The 20,624-nt window shown below is 43.2% G+C and overlaps 1 protein-coding gene across 2 annotated transcripts in view; it reads right to left on the bottom strand.

Moving 5' to 3' along the window:
* Window positions 1-1,414: 1,414 nt before the first annotated feature.
* Window positions 1,415-20,624, bottom strand: part of LOC138643274 (epiplakin-like) — an 87,839-nt gene continuing 68,629 nt past the window's right edge. For both annotated transcript variants that reach the window (XM_069732206.1, XM_069732205.1), the window contains exon 3: window positions 1,415-20,570. In XM_069732206.1, the coding sequence (XP_069588307.1) occupies window positions 1,990-20,526 (18,537 nt within the window). In that variant the 5' untranslated portion in view covers window positions 20,527-20,570 and the 3' untranslated portion in view covers window positions 1,415-1,989. The remainder of the gene's footprint in view (window positions 20,571-20,624) is intronic.

The following is a 20,624-nucleotide window of genomic DNA, read 5'->3' as shown; positions in this document are numbered from 1 at the left end:
CAGTCCCCCAGTACTGCCTCCCTGTATTGAGGGGCCTCCATGATGTCTTCTCTGCTTTGTCATTCCACCATGGCAGCTGGTCCACTCATACGGATCCCCATAACGGTTGCTCTGCCATGACTGACTCCAGCTCATGGCCTCTCTGCTTCGATGGGATGCCCTGATTAATATACTTAATGCAGGTGTAAGGAGGTGGTGGAGAACCTAATTGCTTCTGTCCCTCTCCCATGTGCTGGGCCACTACATCTTATGTGGTACCCGGACGGCGTACCCTTTTAGTAATGTCTGGATTTCTTATGCCTTGTGTATTAATGTATTGCCCTTTAATTCCTATGTTCTGAGCTGTGTTAGTAATGTTTGATAAGGCTCATTTTGGTATTTGCCTGTATGTTAGGGGCAGAGACAGAAGGGGTTAACCCAGGGGGTTGGGTCAACAGCTCCAAAAAGGAGCAGGAAGTTCCTGCTCCTCAGTTGGAGCCCAGGCAGATGCACTGCACAGTCCAGCCCCATTCTGGGGACAGATGCATGGCCCTTCAGTTGGATCCACAGCTACTACCAGGGCCGGACTGGCCATCTGGCAAATGCCAGAAGGACCTGTCTGGTCATGGGCTGCCTTGTCTGCTATGTTGTTACCAGAATCAGTGCTCTCAAGATACCCATATTGTTAAAGAGTTGTGATGGAGCACAAAGTTGCTTACTCCGTCACTTACCCCAGCAGGCCAAGGGTATCATTAGACATATTGGTCTTGTAGTAAATCTTCCTTTCCTTCATCCGGGGTAATATTAGCAATATATCCCAACTGGTGCTTGGGGACGGGGACAGCATGGGCCTGTGTGATCTCAATTGCCACACATTTATGGTAAAGCTTGTGAATTTGTCAGAAGTGTTTGAGATGGCAATACTCCCAGTAAGCCTTACTGGTGCCAGTACCAAGGTCCAAACTAAAGTCTCAGGATGAAAGGTCAACAAAACAATCGGCGCAGTCCAGGGACAGAGTGATCCAGGACTGATGCTGCCAAGTCACTAGGATTACTCCCAATAAAACAACACTTATATTTGCCTCTGATGACTTTTCAGCGGTGGCTCTCCCATGTCACGTGATCACTGTGGCCAATCAGTGATGGCTACACGATCCCTCCCAGGGACGTAATTGACCTCTGGAGGAAGTGCGACAGCAGCTGCTCTCATTTTCTCAAGAAGTCTTGATTGAGAGTGAAGCCATAGCTGATTGTCCTCGGGATCACGTGACATAATGTCACATGAGCACTGGGAGACATTGCAGACATTGCCGGAATGGCACCGGAGAGGAGTATAACTTGTTATTTTTATTGGGAGGAAACAGGGATTCAGAAGGGTTGTCCAAGTTGTGGATTAAGCCTTTAACTGCAAAAAAATGTGCGAGATGTCACTGGATAAAATAAAGTTACAAGTTTATTCAAAATGTTAAGTACAAGCAGTATAAAGCACAGGGGACAGGAGTCTTTCTTTTTCTTGCTTTCAACATTGATTTGATTTGACCGGAACAGAGAACCTCGCTGGAGGAAAGTCCAGCACAATTACCAATACAACCAACAAGACCAGCGGCTCGAATGTTGCATCTTCATGAAGTGCTTACATTGGTCGTTCTGGGCCCGTCCAACCCCGATTACACTGCTCAATAGGCAGATGAGTTCTGACAATTAACAGTGGACACCAAACTTCAGGTCATACAGTCATTTCTTTAGGAAGCAAAATTGTTAGATTCTCGCATCAAGGAATAAAAGGAAATGTTAATAAAGCAGAATTCAGCAAGTCCTGCTGATGTATAGCTGTAAACCACAGTCAAAAAGCCCAAACACCAGTTTTCCCTTCAGAGAAAGTTCCAGATGTCGCAGAAACCCAAAAAATGTAGGGTGGTTTTCCTTTGTTAGTAAAACCCTGAGGGACAGGAGGTTAAAGGTCCTTTTTTTTTTTTTTAGTTTTCATAAGGAACACTTGTTGAGGTGATTTTATTTGTTGGCCACCTCCAACATGAGCAGTCCGGTATCAGCGTCTTGGACAGCCCTCTGGATCAGCTGCAGGTAGGTGAGATTTTCATGAGTGTTGGGGTCAAAGAAACCTTTGGTGTCATCAGAAGGATCGGAAAGGATCTGGTTCATCACCTCATCAAAGTAGCCTCGCTTGTAGGCCACATCCACGGGGACACGGTGACTGTGCACTGGGTCAATAATACCACCAGTTGCAATCTGAGCTTCCAGCAGGCGAATACCATGATCCTTGACAATGAGGTCTTTCTGCATTGCCTGGAACAATGAGATTTTCTGGTTTGTAGTTGGGTCATTGTAGCCCGTCACAGCCCTCTCAGCAGACAGGAGTTTTGAGTGAAGCTCTTTGCCAAATACACGACTAGCTACAGCTTCATCTACGGTGAGCTTGATATTTTTTATTGGGTCAACAATGAATCCAGTGGCTGCTTGAGCCTCGAGTAAAACCAGTGCTGTCCCTGGTCTTAATATGCGCTTCAGCATGGCGTCATAGATGCTCATTTTCTCCTTGACGGTTGGGTCAGCTTTAGAAGGAACAAGAACACCAGCAATGCATTTGGTTCCCTCCAGATACCTCTTCACAGTATTCATCTGAGTCACTTCTTGTAAGGATTTGGTTCCATGAGCCAACTGTAAAAGCGTGTCCTGGTCAATAATTTCAGACTTCAGCAGTTCAGAAGCTGACACTTGCCTCCGTAAACCAGAAAACTTGATATTTCGACTCTTCTCCTCAGTTTCTTTTATGACTGCAGTAATATTTTTGAACATTTCTTCCCATGTTATGGATTTGGATTCATATTTCTCGATGAGCTCTCTTCTTTTGTCTTCTGTGAGATACTTTGAGTGAAGAAGATCCCAAAGAGAATGAGTTTTGCCTTCTAACTTGAATTCGCCGATGCTGACCTGTACTTGGACTGATTTGAGGAACGTCTCAGTGTCTGGCTTGATTGAGAAGGCTTTCCTTTGGACTTCATTGATTAGTGTGGTAACAATGGTTTTGACCGTGGTGTAGTACTTTGTGAGTAGTTGCCTGCGTATGGTTTGGGTAATGGCTGCAGAGTGTAGTAAATGCCACAGCGAAGTGCTCCGTCCAGCAAATTCACCACCATAATTATCAAGAGAAAATGCTTGCAGAGATTTCTGGATTGCCTCTGGATACTCAGCATCTGTCTTCTCAGATGATACTGTGACGGTATGATGACTTGAAACTTCTAAGGTGGCTTCTTCAGCTTTCATAAAGATTTCCATGATACATTTCATAAGCTCTGCAAGAGACAGCCTTCCGTTTTCATACCCTTCTATGAGTTCATTCTTCTTTTCAGGTGTAACATATGAAGAATGCAGTAATTCCCATACAGAACTTTTGTGATCCTTGAGCTGACCTACGGTCAGTGTGAGGTCCACGGTCTTGAGAAAGTCCTGTGTCTGGGCCCTCTTTGTTCCAGCAGCTTCACTTCCAAGAATTGATGAGCTGCTAGTGAAAGTCTGACCTACAGAGACCAGGGATGTGGAGGACTGGAATGTTTTTTGCTGTTGTCCACTGATAGCAATAAATTCAGAAGCTTTGATTGAAGGGTCTTTAAGGATGCTGCCACAGGTGCTTATAACTTCTCTGACAGAAGCTGTAAATGTCTGTAAAAGTTCATTCTTCTTATCCTTTGGCAACTGTTCGCTGTTGAGAAGGTCCCAGGCTGAAACGCTCTCCCGCTGCGATTGTTTTTCAGACAAGACACTGGGAATTACTAGTAGAGCATTTTGGACTTGCTGTTCTGAAGGCCAATGGTCGAAGTGGATGGGAGCTGATGTTACTCTGACCTCCTTCTTTACAATCACTTCAGTTTTTGAGGACCCATGAATCATGGATAAGACAATGTTGATGATTTCTTGAATTGTCAATGTTCCGGACTTGTACTTCTCGATCAATTCTTCCCTCTTGTCCTCCGGGATATATTTCGAATGTAGAAGGTCCCAGAGGGACATGGATTCTTCTTGAAGATTCCCTGTAGATATTTTTACTGTAACAGACTGAAAAGACTGTTTAATTGAGCTTTCTACGGAGGACACAGATTGACTATGAGTTTCAGTGATAATTGTTATAAGGATGGTCATCAGCTCTTCAATGGTCAGTGTGCTGGCACGATACTTCTTCAGTAGTTCTTCTCGTTTCTCCACTGATATGTACTGAGAATATAGAAGATCCCACACAGATGTTTCTTTTCCTTTAAATGTGCCAACATCGACTTGAACACTTCTAGACTGTAGAACGGATTTTACTTTTTGTTCTTCACTTATATCTAACAAATGCAGACCCGTGCCTGGGTCAGTCACACACCTCTGGAGGAGCTGAAGGTAGGTGAGGTTCTCATGAGTGTTCGGATCAAAGAATCCCTTTGTATCGTCACTAGGATCGGAAAGTATCTGGTTCATCTCTTCATCAAAGTAACCTCGCTTATATGCGACCTCCACAGGGACACGGTGACTGTGTATTGGGTCGATGATGCCTCCTGTGGCTATCTGGGCTTCCAGAAGGCGGATTCCATGATCTTTCACAATTAGCTCTTTTTTCATGGCTTGGAATAATGAGATTTTCTCATCCGTGTAGGGATCTTTGTAGCCAGTAACTCCTCTTTCTGCTGACAGGAGTTTATCATAAATCTCCCGTCCAATCAGTCCTGCATCTAAAGCTTCATCTACAGAAAGCTTCTTGTTCTCAATAGGGTCAATCACAAATCCAGTAGCTGCTTGAGCTTCAAGGAGAATCAAAGCCGTTCCAGGTCTTAGTCTCCCATTCAGCATGGCTTTATAAATGGTCACCTTTTCTTTTTGTGAGGGATCTTTCTTGGAGGTCACAAACACACCAGCGATAGAGCCACTTCCTTCAAGATATCTCTTCACATTGTCCATCTTAGTGACCTCCTCGACGGTCTTACTGCCTTCAGACAACTCATTCAGAGTATTCTGATCAATGATTTCAGATTGCAGAAGTTCAGTGGCAGTCACCTGTCTCCGGAAACCCTTAAATTTCAAGCTGCGAATTCTTTCCGTCTCTTCAATTATTGTTGTAATAGCTTTCAAAAGTTCCTCCAAGGTCAATGCCCCGGATCTGTACTTCTGAAGTAATTCTTGCCTCTTTTCTTCTGTAATGTACTTGGAATAGAGAAGGAACCATACAGAGACATTCTGTCCCTTAAATTCTCCAGAACTTACTTCAGTGAATTTAAGCTCCAGTTCATTTTGGATTTCTTGGTCATTACGAAGTTCAGAATCATCTATTAATTGTAGAATAATTTGCTTCATTTTTTCTACTGTGACCTGGTGTTTTCTCAGCTGTTCCTTCCTCTTGCCTTCTGAGAGATACTTGGAGTGGAGAACTTTCCAGAGCGATGGTCTTTGCTTTTGGAATTCGTGAGTTGTGAGGTTTACAGAGAGGACATTCAGAGCTTTGTGGAGTTCACCATTAGTAAGTCTGATAGTCTCATCAGAGGCTGTATTCTCAATAGTAGTTGTGATAATTCTTATGATCTGCTCCAGATTCCAGACCCCGGATGAATAATTCTGTAAGATCTCATTCTTTTTACTCTCAGTGATGAATTCAGAATGCAGAAGTTCCCAGACTGAGACCTTTTGTCCATGGAGTATTCCTTTGGAGGCCTCCACCAATTCAGACTTCAGGACATCTTCCTGCTCTTGTGTTGTGATGGATCTGCTTCTTTCTGCCTTTGGCTTGCCTTCTGCTTCAATGGTTGACTTGATGTTTTTTTGCTCAAACTCTTCAATAGACTGTGTAACTATATGCAATATGTCTTCGATAGTTAACTTGTAGTTGCCTAGAAGTTCTTGCCTTTTAGTCTCCGATATGTATTTGGAGTGAATGAGATCCCATAGAGACATCGGCCGTGCAGCATACTGTCCTTTTTTGACTTCGATGTGGATGCTTTCTAGAGCCTTCTGGATTCCTTCCTCCTGTACAGTGGGATCAGCCTTTATTAGCAGCTCTGCCGCCAGATCTTGCTGAGCAGTCAAAGTTTTCAGTTTCTTAGTCTCAGTGATGACTGGACGGTCGGTGGATGAGGTTATCTCAGTTTCTTGAATGATTTTTAGGAGTACAGTGATAAGTTCTTCAAGAGATAAAGTCCCAGATTTGTACTTTCTTATCAGTTCTTCTCTTTTCTCTGCTGAAATGTTTTCAGAATTGAGAATCTCCCAGATGGCGATATCTTTTCCTTTAAAGCGACCTTGTGTGACTGTAATTGTTCTGGACTTCAATATACTTTCTATGCCAATCTGAGTGGAAGGAAATCTGTTCCCACTGATATCCAAAAAGCTGAGACCCGTGTCTGGGTCAGTCACACACCTCTGGAGGAGCTGAAGGTAGGTGAGGTTCTCATGAGTGTTCGGATCAAAGAATCCCTTTGTATCGTCGTTGGGATCAGAAAGGATCTGGTTCATCTCTTCATCAAAGTAACCTCGCCTATATGCGACCTCCACAGGGACACGGTGACTGTGTATTGGGTCGATGATGCCTCCTGTGGCTATCTGGGCTTCCAAAAGGCGGATTCCATGATCTTTCAAAATAAGCTCTTTTTTCATGGCTTGGAATAGTGAGATTTTCTCATTTGTATAGGGATCTTTGTAACCAGTAACTCCTCTTTCTGCTGACAGGAGTTTATCATAAATCTCCCGTCCAATCAGTCCTGCATCTAAAGCTTCATCTACAGAAAGCTTCTTGTTCTCAATAGGGTCAATCACAAATCCAGTAGCTGCTTGAGCTTCGAGGAGAATCAAAGCCGTTCCAGGTCTTAGTCTCCCATTCAGCATGGCTTTATAAATGGTCACCTTTTCTTTTTGTGAGGGATCTTTCTTGGAGGTCACAAACACACCAGCGATAGAGCCACTTCCTTCAAGATATCTCTTCACATTGTCCATCTTAGTGACCTCCTCGACGGTCTTTCTGCCTTCAGTCAACTCATTCAGAGTATTCTGATCAATGATTTCAGATTGCAGAAGTTCAGTGGCAGTCACCTGTCTCCGGAAACCCTTAAATTTCAAGCTGCGAATTCTTTCTGTCTCTTCAATTATTGTTGTAATAGTTTTCAAAAGTTCCTCCAAGGTCAATGTCCCCGATCTGTACTTCTGAAGTAATTCTTGCCTCTTTTCTTCTGTAATATACTTGGAATAGAGTAGAAACCATACAGAGACATTCTGTCCCTTAAATTCCCCAGAACTTACTTCAGTGAATTTAAGCTCCAGTTCATTTTGGATTTCTTGGTTGTTACAAAGTTCAGAATCATCTATTAACTGTAGGATAGTTTGCTTCACTTTTTCTACAGTGACCTGGTGTTTGCTCAGCTGTTCCTTCCTCTTGCCTTCTGAGAGATACTTGGAGTGGAGAACTTTCCATAGCGATGGTCTTTGTTTTTGGAATTCGTGAGTTATGAGGTTTACAGAGATGACATTCAGAGCTTTGTGGAGTTCACCATTAGTAAGTCTGATAGTCTCATCAGAGGCTGTATTCTCAATAGTAGTTGTGATAATTCTTATGATCTGCTCCAGATTCCAGACCCCGGATGAATAATTCTGTAAGATCTCATTCTTTTTACTCTCGGTGATGAATTCAGAATGCAGGAGTTCCCAAACTGAGACCTTTTGTCCATGGAGTATTCCTCTGGAGGCCTCCACCAATTCAGACTTCAGGAGATCTTCCTGTTCTTGTGTTGTGATGGATCTGCTTCTTTCTGCCTTTGGCTTGCCTTCTGCTTCAATGGTTGACTTGATGTTTTTTTGCTCAAACTCTTCAACAGACTGTGTAACTATCTGCAGTATGTCTTCGACAGTTAACTTGTAGTTGCCTAGAAGTTCTTGCCTTTTAGTCTCCGATATGTATTTGGAGTGAATGAGATCCCATAGAGACATCGGCCGTGCAGCATACTGTCCTTTTTTTACTTCGATGTGGATGCTTTCTAGAGCCTTCTGGATTCCTTCCTCCTGTACAGTGGGATCAGCCTTTATTAGCAGCTCTGCCGCCATATCTTGCTGAGCAGTCAAAGTTTTCAGTTTCTTAGTCTCAGTGATGACTGGACGGTCTGTGGATGAGGTTATCTCAGTTTCTTGAATGATTTTTAGGAGTACAGTGATAAGTTCTTCAAGAGATAAAGTCCCAGATTTGTACTTTCTTATCAGTTCTTCTCTTTTCTCTGCTGAAATGTTTTCAGAATTGAGAATCTCCCAGATGGCGATATCTTTTCCTTTAAAGCGACCTTGTGTGACTGTAATTGTTCTGGACTTCAATATACTTTCTATGCCAATCTGAGTGGAAGGAAATTTGTTCCCACTGATATCCAACAACCTGAGACCCGTGTCTGGGTCAGTCACACACCTCTGGAGGAGCTGAAGGTAGGTGAGGTTCTCATGAGTGTTCGGATCAAAGAATCCCTTTGTATCGTCGCTGGGATCAGAAAGGATCTGGTTCATCTCTTCATCAAAGTAACCTCGCCTATATGCGACCTCCACAGGGACACGGTGACTGTGTATTGGGTCGATGATGCCTCCTGTGGCTATCTGGGCTTCCAGAAGGCGGATTCCATGATCTTTCACAATCAGCTCTTTTTTCATGGCTTGGAATAGTGAGATTTTCTCATTCGTATAGGGATCTTTGTAGCCAGTAACTCCTCTTTCTGCTGACAGGAGTTTATCATAAATCTCCCGTCCAATCAGTCCTGCATCTAAAGCTTCATCTACAGAAAGCTTCTTGTTCTCAATAGGGTCAATCACAAATCCAGTAGCTGCTTGAGCTTCGAGGAGAATCAAAGCCGTTCCAGGTCTTAGTCTCCCATTCAGCATGGCTTTATAAATGGTCACCTTTTCTTTTTGTGAGGGATCTTTCTTGGAGGTCACAAACACACCAGCGATAGAGCCACTTCCTTCAAGATATCTCTTCACATTGTCCATCTTAGTGACCTCCTCGACGGTCTTACTGCCTTCAGTCAACTCATTCAGAGTATTCTGATCAATGATTTCAGATTGCAGAAGTTCGGTGGCTGTCACCTGTCTCCGGAAACCCTTAAATTTTAAATTGCGACTTCTTTCCGTCTCTTCAATAATTACTGTAATGGTTTTCAGAAGTTCCTCCAAGGTTAATGCCCCCAACCTGTACTTCTCTAGCAGTTCTTTTCTCTTTTCCTCACTGAAGTATTTTGACTGAAGTAGAAACCAGACAGAAAGGTTTTGCTCCTTGAATTTTCCGACAGTGACCATAGTAAAGCTACTTTCTAATTCCCGTTGTATATCTCTGACACATTTTGTTTCTGAACCTTCAACTAATTTTACAATGGTTTGCTTCACTTTGTCTAAAGATATCTGGTATTTGTTTAGCTGGGTATTTCTCTGCTGTTCTGAGATGTATTTGGAGTGGAGGATATCCCAAAGAGACACTATCTTACCTTGGAATTCTTCTTTTTGGACATGAACGGTGAATATATTTAACGTTTTATGAAGGTCTCCATCGATAGCGGGTTTTATTGTTTTTTCTGGCAAAGACGAGGCGCCATAAGTCTTTTCAGAATTCACAATCTGCTCTTCGGTTAAGGAGACCCTTTTCTCCTGGACCTTTCCTTTAGTAACCATCTGTATTTCAGACTTGACCACTTTATCTGGAATAGACAAGACACCATCGACCTCTTCAGAAGTAACTACTTTCTTTTCAGCCACAGAGACCTGTTGTTCCTGGAACTTTCCCTTTGTGACCAGCCCTAACTCAGATTTTAATTTCCCTTCCCGCTTTTCTGTTTGTGTTGTGCTGGATCCACTCTCAATCTGCCTGGTTGTTTTCGGTTTTCTTTCCCCGATGGTCTTTACAACAGTTGTAGTAAGTTCTTCTACTGTTATAGTTCTGGATTTGTATTTTTTCAGGAGCTCTTGTCTCTTTTCTTCTGTAAAATATTCAGACTGAAGGAGCTCCTGAATGGATTTCTTCTGGCCTATGAATTGGCCACTTTTAACTTCAACATTTTTTGTTGCCAAGACAGCTTCCAAGATCTTTTCAGTGGCCAAGGTGGCTTTGTCTTTCATTTCCAGCATGTAGAGTCCAGTATCTGGATCTTGAATGCATCGACTAAGCAGCTGAAGATAGGTAAGATTTTCATGAGTATTTGGGTCAAAGAAACCTTTAGTGTCATCTGTAGGATCTGAAAGGATATGATTCATTTCTTCATCGAAGTAGCCACGTTTAGAAGCAACTTCCACAGGAAGACGATGACTGTGCACTGGGTCAATGATGCCTCCTGTGGCAATCTGGGCCTCCAGGAGGCGGATGCCATGCTCTTTTACAATCAGTTCCTTTTGCATGGCTTGGAAGAGGGAAATTTTATCTCCGGTGTAAGGGTCATTGTACCCAATTACAGCTTTTTCTGCTGACAACAGCTTTTTGTGAAGTTCTGGACCAATTAGACCAGTGGCAGCAGCTTCATCCACAGAAAGTTTAGTATTATTTACTGGGTCGATAACAAATCCAGTTGCTGCCTGAGCTTCTAGCAAAACGAGTGCGGTCCCGGGTCTAAGAATATTTTTTAACATGGCATTATATATAGTCATCTTCTCTTTTGTTGAAGGATCTTTTAGAGATGGTACCAGCACTCCTGCTATACAGCTTGTCCCCTCCAAGTATCTCTTTACGCTGTCCATTTGGGTCACCTCTTCTAAAGTCTTTCTTCCTTGAGCCAGTTCTGTCAGCACATCCTGGTCAATGATTTTCGATGTTACAAGTTCGGTTGCTGTGATTTGTCTTCTGAGGCCCTTAAATTTTAATTTTCTGCTACGTTCTTCTGTCTCAGAAATAACTGTGATGATTATTTTGATCAGTTTGTCTACAGTAATCGCCCCAGAATTAAATTGATTGAGAAGCTCCAGCTTCTTCTCCTCCGAAAAGTACTTACTCATCAATAGATCCCACAGGATATGGGTCTGCCCTTTAAACTCGCCTTCAGCTACTTCAATCTTGACAGTCTGCAAAGTCTTATAAGCTTCCTCTTTCAAATTATATTGGAGCTTCAGTGCCTCATCGGCCTCCTTAATTAACTGTAAGACCATCTCCATGATGTCTTTGACTGTTGCCTTATAATCTTCTAACAGTTCATGTTGCGTCTCGTGAGGGATGTGTCTGGAGTGAATAAGATCCCACACGGAAACCTCCTGTCCTGCATACTGCCCTCGCTCAATGTGCATACTTATGCTTTGCAGAGCTTTTTGAATTTCATCATCTTGTCTAGATGTCTCCGCTTCCTTCGATGCTTCTACAGTCACTGCTACCTTTTGTTGGAAGGTATCAGTCTTGATCGTCTCGGCCTCCGTAATGACTTTAATGACATATGTAATAATTTCCTGAATGGTTAACGTCCCGTATTTCAGCCTCTGAAGGATTTCTATTTTTTTATGTTCTGAGAAGTAACGTGAATTTAGAAGATCCCACAATGATATACTCTGTCCTTGGAAGTCACCCACAGGTACATCCACTACCTCCGCCTTGAGGTTCTCCTGAAGATGGACTTCTTGATTAGACGAGTCTGTTGTATCGACTTGGGACACATTTACCATCTCTTCTGTATTGATTTTGAGGACTATAGTTATAATGTCTTGAATAGTCAATATTCCAGATTCATATTTCTTCAGCAGCTCCTCTCTTTTCTCCTTCGTAATGTGTTCAGAGTTTAGGAACTCCCAAATTGAAATGTTCTTTCCTTTGAATTCTCCGGACGTGACTTGAATCATCCTGGTGTTTAATGTAGTTTGGGCCTGGGATATAGAGAATCTGCTGGGTTTTAATTCCAGCATGTACAATCCAGTGTCTGGGTCTTGAGTGCATCTCTGGAGGAGCTGAAGGTAAGTGAGGTTTTCATGAGTGTTAGGATCAAAGAATCCCTTTGTGTCATCAGTAGGGTCAGATAAGATTTGATTCATTTCTTCATTAAAGTAACCTCGTTTGTATGCAACCTCCACTGGGACACGATGGCTGTGAACAGGGTCAATAATGCCTCCAGTAGCAATCTGGGCTTCCAGTAAGCGAATGCCATGTTCCTTTACAATTAAATCTTTCTGCATGGCTTGGAACAAGGAGATTTTGTCACCGGTGTAGGGGTCTGTGTAGCCAGTCACTCCTTTTTCTGCAGTTAGAAGCTTTTCATAGATCTCATGACCAATTACTCCAGCTGGTAAAGCTTCATCGACTGAAAGTTTCTTGTTTCGTACGCAGTCGATTACAAAGCCAGTCGCTGCCTGCGCTTCCAGCAAGACCAGAGCTGTTCCAGGTCTTAGTAAGCGTCTCAGCATGGCATCATAGATGTTCAACTTTTCATTTTTGGTGGGATCTTGCGTTGATGGAATAAGTACGCCAGCAATGCAGCTGCTTCCCTCGAGGTATCTTTTAATTGAGTCCGTCTTTGCTACTGCCACCACCGTCTTTGGCTCCTGCTGTAATCCATCCAGAGTCTCTCTGCTGATTATACCCGCATCAAACAGTTCTGCTGCAGTCACTTGTTTCCTCAGTCCCTGGAACCAGATGTCATTCTGACCTTTCTCCTTGTCTTCGATAATTGACAGAATTCTACTTGCTATCTCATTAATTGTAGTTGAGGTCTTCAACTTGTATTTCTTTATTAGGTCTTTTCGATTTTCTTCCGAAATGTAAGTTGAGCTTAAGAGGTCCCATAGTGAAATATCTTGGCCCTTGAACTTGCCTTCATTCATCTTCACGGCGGTTGCTACCAGAATGTTTTTAGTTGGTTCATCAATGTAGAAGTAGTCATCACGTTTTTCTGCGACTTGCAATAGGTACATTCCGGTATTTGCATCTTTGACACATCGCTCCAATAAGTCTTTGTATGTAATTCTTTCATGGGTATTGGGGTCCACAAATCTCCCCTTTCCGCTAACAGAATTTAAAATCATAATGTAGAAGTCTTCATCCAAATAACCCTTTCTGTAGGCCACATGCAAAGGAAGTCTGTAATTGTTAATGGGATCGACGATGCCCCCAGTAGACAGCTGGGATTCTAAAAGTAGGATTCCTTGCTCTTTTGGTATGATTCCTTTCTTGACTGCTTGGAAGAGCGAGATTTTTCCTCCAGATTCTGGATCAGTAAATCCATAAAATGCTTTTTCAGCAATGTCAAGATGATGCTGATCTTCCTCAGTAATGAGACCTGCAGACAATGCCTCGGGTATATTGATGGTCTGATTATTTGAGGGATCGACCATAAATCCTGTTGAGATTTGAGCCTCCAGAAGTTTCAAGCCAATGTCTCTGGATATAATATCTCTCTTCATAGCCTCAAAAATGTTTATGGTTTCATTGTTGGGCAAGGTTAGAATTCCAGCTATATAACCAGTTCCTCGGAGGTACTTCCTAACATTCTCTTGTTGAGACACAGCTTGTATAGTTTTTCTGCCTTGCTTCAGGTCATCTATGGTCTTTTCGTCAATGATGTCCGCGTTATACAACTCCGTAGCGCTCACTTCGCCCTTGAGTCCTTGGAATTTCAGGATACTACTTTTGGCTTCATATTCTTCGATGATGGTGGTGAGGCTGGAGATCAGATATTCTATGTTCAGCACACCCAATGTGTACAGTTTTATCAATTCTCTCCTTTTGAGCTCTGTAAAATAATGGGAAGAGAGGATTTCCCAGACTGTCACTGTTCGATTGGCAAATTTTCCGACCTGCAGTCTGATGTGTCTTGAGGTTAGATCGGATTTCATTTGGTCAGTGATATAGAAGTAGTTTTCTCCTTTCTTTACCACCTGTAGCAGATACAATCCAGTTTCAGGGTCTGGGATGCATCGCTCTACTAGCTGAAGATAGGTAAGGTTCTCGTGAGTGTTTGGGTCAAAGAAACCTTTAGTATCATCACTGGGATCTGAAAGGATTCGATTAATCTCCTCATTGAAGTAACCACGTTGATAGGCAACCTCTACAGGAACTCTGTGACTATGCACTGGATCAATAATACCTCCGGTGGCAATCTGAGCCTCTAGTAGACGGATTCCATGACATTCAACTATTATTTTTTTTTGCATGGCTTGAAACAGGGAAATCTTGTCTCCTGTATATGGATCAGTGTAACCGGTTACTGCTTGTTCAGCAGAGAGCAGCTTAGCATGCACATCAAGCCCTATCAAGCCTTCAGTCAGAGCCTCGTCTACCGATAGCTTCCTATTCTTTACTGGATCCACTATGAACCCAGTGGCTGCCTGAGCTTCTAAGAGGACCAGCGCAGTTCCAGGCCTCAGGATACGTTTCAGCATTGCCTCATATATACTCATCTTGGTGTTGGTGGACTGTAGGAGAATTCCTGCAATACAGTTTGTACCTTGTAGATAGCGTTTCACGTTGTCCATCTCTGTCACTTCCACAATGGTTTTCTTACCCAAGTTAAGGTCATCCAGAGTTTGCTTGTCTATGACATTTGACTGGAAGAGGTCGCTTGCAGATACCTGTTTGCGAAACCCCTTAAATTTGATTTTGGTGCTGCTTGCATCGGTTTCCTCGATGATGGTGGTGACAGTTTTTATGATCTCCTGTAGAGCCTCCGAGCTGCTGTTTTTGTAAAGGAGTAGTAGTTCTTTCAGCTTATCGACACTCACATACTCTGAATTCAGAAGTTCCCACAGAGATACGCTTTGGCCATTGAATCTTCCAACACTGACGGTGACCATAACCGATTTTAATACATCAGTGACGTGTTGTTCGGCACATGTTGCCGCACTTTCCGAAAGAGACAGAAGCAAAGAACCAGTTTCCGAGTCGGTGTAAGATCTTTCTTTCAGTTGCTGGTAGCTCAGTTTTTCTTTTGTGTTTGGATCAAAGTAAATGTTCAGAGAGTCTGTTTGTTTGGACAGTTCTTCGTCCAGAAACCCCATTTTGTATGCGACTTGCAGGGGAACATAATGACCATGAATAGGATCTACAATTCCTCCGCCAGCTAGCTGAGCTTGCAGGAGTGGTAGTCCATCCTTTTTTGGAATAAGTTTTTTGTTTATTGCTTCAGCCAGCGATATCTTGTTGCCTGTGTAAGGGTCAATGTATCCCGTCACCGCACTTTCTGCAATCAGGAGTTTTTCATGAAGTTCAGGCCCAACAACACCAGACTTCACAGCACTGTCCACTGTATATTTCTCATTCTTTACTGGGTCAATGATGAACCCAGTCGCAGCCTGAGCTTCTAGGAGCATTATACCAACACCAGGCATGATGAGGTTCTTTTTCATGGCTTGATAAATGCTCATCTTCTCCTGTGATGATGGTAGGAAAATGCCGGTGATGCATCCGGTGCCTTGCAAATATTTTTTTACATTGCTCATTTGAGAGACTTCCTCAATGGACTTGACCCCTTGAACCAGTTCATCGAAGGTTTTCTGTGGGATAATCCCCAGGTCCAGGAGCCATACCAATGGCACGCTTCCTCGCAGTCCTTGAAAACTTAAATGAGTTGTCATCCTAATTTCATTGTTCTTGACGATTTGCAAAATTTCTCTAATCAGCTCTTCCAGGGTCACTTTCTTTGACTTATATTTTATCAGAATTTCAATTCTTTGCTCTTCAGTGAAGTATCCGGAGTAAATCAATTGCCAAATTGTCATATTTCTTTCTTCCACTTGGGTGTTCTTGAACACTTGGTGTACCTCCTCATCAGTATAAATGTTCTGCACTGTAACTTCAGCAAAGTGTTGGGGCAATGGAAGCAAGTACATGCCAGTGGATTCATCCTTCTGTGATCGACTGAGGAGGTCAGAGTAGGTAACGTTTTCTTTGGTGTTCGGGTCATAGAAGGACTTTGAGTCATCGGTAGGGTTAGACAAGCTTTCATGTACTTCTTCATTAATATAGCCGAGTTTTCTGGCCACGGAATTTGGGAGGTGGAAGTTGTGTATAGGATCGATTATTCCACCAGTGGCAAGTTGTGCTTCCAAGAGCTGCTTAGCATGCTTTTCTTCTATGAGGCCTTTCTGCATGGCTTGGAAGAGAGAGATTTTCTTTCCTGAAATTGGATCCTTGTAGCCAGTGACGGCTTCTTCTGCAGAGATAAGCCTGTTGTAAATATGTGGGTCAATGACTTCAGCTTTGAGGGCTTGATCTACAGACAGTCTTTGGTTGTTCACGGGATCGATGATATTTCCAGTGGCTGCCTGGGCTTCTAGTAGTGGAAGAACTGTACTAGGCTGCAGGATATTCTTCTGTGTTGCTTCATAGAAACTGATTCTTTGGTTAGAGGGTTGAATGAGAATCCCACCAAGAACACCAGATCCACTTAGATACCTCTGAACATTCTCCATCTTAAAGACATCATCTGCTGTAATTTTACCCTCTAAAACTTGTTCAAATAGGTCTTTGTCAAGGATCTCATATTCCAACAAGTCGTGAATATTCACCTGTCCCCTCAGTGCGGGGACACAGATTTCAGTCCATTTCTTGATATCTTCCTCAATCCATATGACAACTTGTTCGATGGTCAGTTTCTTCAGTCTAAACTGTTCTAGAATCTCTCTTCTTCTCCATTCACTGAAGTACTCAGAATTTATCAGAACCCAGGCTGAGACAGTCTGCCCCTTAAATCTTCCATATCTTACAAAAATCTCTAAGTTTCTGAAGGAATCTTTGATGTACGAGTTGATATTGAGCTGACGCTTTCTGCTCTGCAATGGCAGAAGACAAAGGCTGGTGGAAGGGTCAGTGATGCATCTTTCCTTCAGCTGCAGATAAGTCAAGTTTTCATTGGTGTTTGGATCAAAAAAGCCCTTAGTGTCATCGCTTGGATCGGAGAGAATCACATTCATTTTCTTGTCAAAATATCCTCGTTTGTAAGCAACTTCCACAGGAATTCGATGGCTGTTGATGGGGTCTATGATTCCTCCTGTGGCAATTTGAGCTTCAAGAAGTCGAATCCCATGATCCTTGACAATTAAGTCCTTGCTCATGGCCTGAAACAGAGAAATGACTTCTCCAGTGTATGGATCTTTATAACCAGTGACTGATTTTTCTGCAGACAGAAGCTTTTCATAGAATTCTGGACCAATAATATTCGCCTTCAGGGCCTCATCAACAGAATATTTTTGGTTTTTTACAGGGTCAATTATAAAACCTGTTGCTGCTTGAGCTTCAAGAAGGATTAAGGAAGTTCCAGGCCTTAGTAAGCCCTTTCTCCTAGCTTGATAGATGCTCATCTTTTCTTGAGTATCAGTTAAGAGCAGTCCGCCGATGCTCCCGGTACCCTGCAGATATTTTTTGACCGTATCAATATTGACCACATCCTTCGCGGAAGCTTCTCCTTGTTGCAACTTTTGGAACAAATCCTTGTCGATAATTTCGGACTCAAGCAGTTGCCCGGGTGTAACAGCTTCCCTCAGTCCTGCAAAAGTAATTTTAGCAGAGGACATCAAAGTTTGAATGGCACCATCGACTTTGCTGGACAAGTCTTGTAAAGTGAGACTCCCGGATTTATACTGTCTAAAGAGAGAGTCTCTGAACTCCATGGTAAAATATTCTGAGAACAGAAGCTGCCACATTGTAACCACTCGCCCTTTAAATTTCCCATATGTTCCCGTCAGTTTTATCTGCTCCAAGGTTTTCTTGACTTGGTAATCTACAAAGGAGTGTGGCGTCTTCAGGGCATCGTGGGTATTGTCAAACACTGGAATCAGGTAGAGTCCCGTATGACAGTCAATCAAGCATCTCTCCAGTAATTGTCCATAGGTTAGGTTTTGCTTTGCACCTGGATCAAAAAATCCTTTGAAGTCATTTGTGGGCTCAAGAAGAGAATTATTAGTTTCTTGGTCAAAGAAGCCGCGTGTGTAGGCCACCTCCTCTGGGACACGATGCTTCTTTGAAGGATCTATAATTCCACCAGTAGCAAGCTGGGCTTCCAGGAGGTGGATACTATGGTTCCGCTCCACAAATCCCCTTTTAATGGCTTGAAATAGGGAAAGTTTTTCTCCAGAGGAAGGGTCCTTGTATCCAATGGCAGCTTTTTCAGCAGATAGAAGTTTTTCATAGACCTCTGTCCCAATCAGTCCATTTTTCACAGCATCTTCCACAGAGAATTTCAGATTCTTTACGGGGTCGATCAGATACCCGGTAGCGGCCTGAGCTTCTAACAAGGCCATAGAGGTCCCCGGCATAAGAAGATGTTCTTTCATTGCTTGGTAAATGCTTTTTCTTTCATTAGTAGATACTAGGGCCACTCCCGCGATGCACCCAGTTCCCTGAAGGTATCGTTTTACATTCTCCTGTGCAGCAACATCTTGGACAGATATCTTGCCCTGCTGTAGATCTTCATAAGTGGTCTTATCAATGATCTTTGAGTCCAGCAGTTCAGCACTTGTAACTTTTCCTCTTAAGGCATTGAGTGCGATTTTCACAGAAAAGATTAAAGTATTTGAGTCTGGGTCCATCTTGCAAAGCTTCTGCAATTCCTGGTAAGTTAGTAAATCATCAGTGTTGGGGTCCAGGAACCCACGAGTGTCATTTTTTGGGGCAAATATTACTTTAGCCAAATCTTTATCAAATAAGCCACGCTGGTAGGCAACATCTAATGGGACATGGAAGCCGTGGAGTGGGTCAATGATGCCTCCGGTTGCAATTTGGACTTCGAGCAAGTTAACACCCAACTTTTTGTCAATTAATTCTTTCTTTATAGCTTGGAATAGTGAAATCTTGTTACCAGTGTAGGGGTCATTAAATCCAACTGCTGCTCTTTCAGCTGTCAGTAGTTTCTCTTGGAGCTCGAGTCCGATTATTTCCTCCTGAATGGCCTCAGTGACGGTGAATCGTCTATTATTTACTGGATCAATAATGAAGCCAGAGGCAGCCTGGGCTTCCAGAAGAGCAACTGCGATGTCCGATGGAAGGAAGTTTTTCTTCATGGCTTGATACACACTCATTTTTTCTTTTATGCTTTCTATGTAGACTCCCCCAATGCTTGCCTGACCTTGCAAATATTGCTGCACATCTTGTAGTCCTCCCAGGCTTTGTATGGTCAGCTTGCCTTGAATGATTTCGTCATACTGAACTTGGTTAATGATCTTGGCGTTGAAGAGTTGCTCATATGTTACGGACTTCCTCAGTCCTTGCAAAGTTTCTTGTAGTGGAAGAAGGAGCAGCCCTGTGTCGGCATCTGTTGAGCATTTGGACAGGAGTTCCTGGTATGTTGAGTAGTCTTGTGTGTTGGGATTAAGGTACAACTTGGCCAGCAGAGAACTTTCGGTAACCGTTTTCAGAAGATGTTCATCTATGTAGTTGAGCTTCAGAGCCTCAGGTACAGATACACGGTTGCCACTCACATAATCTATGATCCCACCAGTGGCTATTTGTGTCTCCAGGAAACGTGTGGCATCACTTTTACTAACCAAACCTTTCTTGAACGCTTGATACAGAGATATGGTTTCTTCTTTGTCTTTGTAGCCCAGCGCTGCACTGTTTGCAATAATCAGTTTTGGTTGGTACTCTGGTCCGACAACGCCTTGTTGTACAGCTGCATCTAGAGTTAGTTTCTGGTTACCTGACAGCTGGATAATGCCACCAGTGGCAGCCTGGGCTTCCAGAAGTGCCACAGCGACCTCCTCTGGCACAAGATTTTTCAGTAAAGCCTGGTAGAGGCTCACTTTCTCCTTTGGTTTAGCTGCTATGAAACCTCCAATGCTGGGGGAGACTTTGGCAGGTTCAGTGGTTCCTAGTGCCTCTTGAAGGCTCAAGGATTCATTTATGTCAGCTTGATCTGCAAGGTTGGCTTCGAAAGCTTGGGAAGCCTCAAGAACTTTGTGGGCTTCATGACCTTGGTGAGATCTGTGAGCATGAAGAACTCCATGAGAATGATGAGAATGATTAGCTCCGTGATGAGATTCAAGAACATGGACACCTCCTTGAGCATGGTGAGCTCCATGAGCTTCAAGAACATGGACACCTCCTTGAGCATGATGAGTTCCGTGAGCATGATGAGCTTCAAGAACATGGACACCTCCTTGAGCATGGTGAGCTCCATGAGCATGATGAGAATGACGAGATTCAAAAACATGAACACCTCCTTGAGCATGGTGAGCATGATGAGCTTCAAGAACATGGACACCTCCTTGAGCATGATGAGCTCCGTGAGCATGATGAGCTTCAAGAACATGGACACCTCCTTGAGCATGGTGAGCTCCTTGAGCATGATGAGCTTTAAGAACATGGACACCTCCTTGAGCATGGTGAGCTCCATGAGCATGATGAGCTTCCACAACATGGATTCCTCCTTGAGCATGGTGAGCTCCGTGAGTATGGTGAGCTGCATGAGCTTCAACAGCATGGTGGGCTCCGGAACCTTCAACGCAAAGCTGCTTGCTGGATTCAACACCATGCCTGGTCTCCGAATGGCAACTCGTAGCATGAGATGAATGATGAGACTCCACCTTGCCAGACGTCTGTTTCATGGAATGACTTGACATGCTTTGCTTCATTGAGTGACTGATTTTTCGCTCCATGGTTGTTGGTTTTCTTGTGTCTTGATCAATATGGAAGCAATTGTCTGAAAGAGACAGAACAAGGACATGTTACTGTGAGATCATTGTAGCACTGAGGA

Source organism: Ranitomeya imitator, chromosome 6, assembly GCF_032444005.1.
Source record: "Ranitomeya imitator isolate aRanImi1 chromosome 6, aRanImi1.pri, whole genome shotgun sequence".
In the NCBI taxonomy this organism is placed as follows: domain Eukaryota; kingdom Metazoa; phylum Chordata; class Amphibia; order Anura; family Dendrobatidae; genus Ranitomeya; species Ranitomeya imitator.
This window is presented reverse-complemented; position numbering and strand designations above follow the sequence as displayed.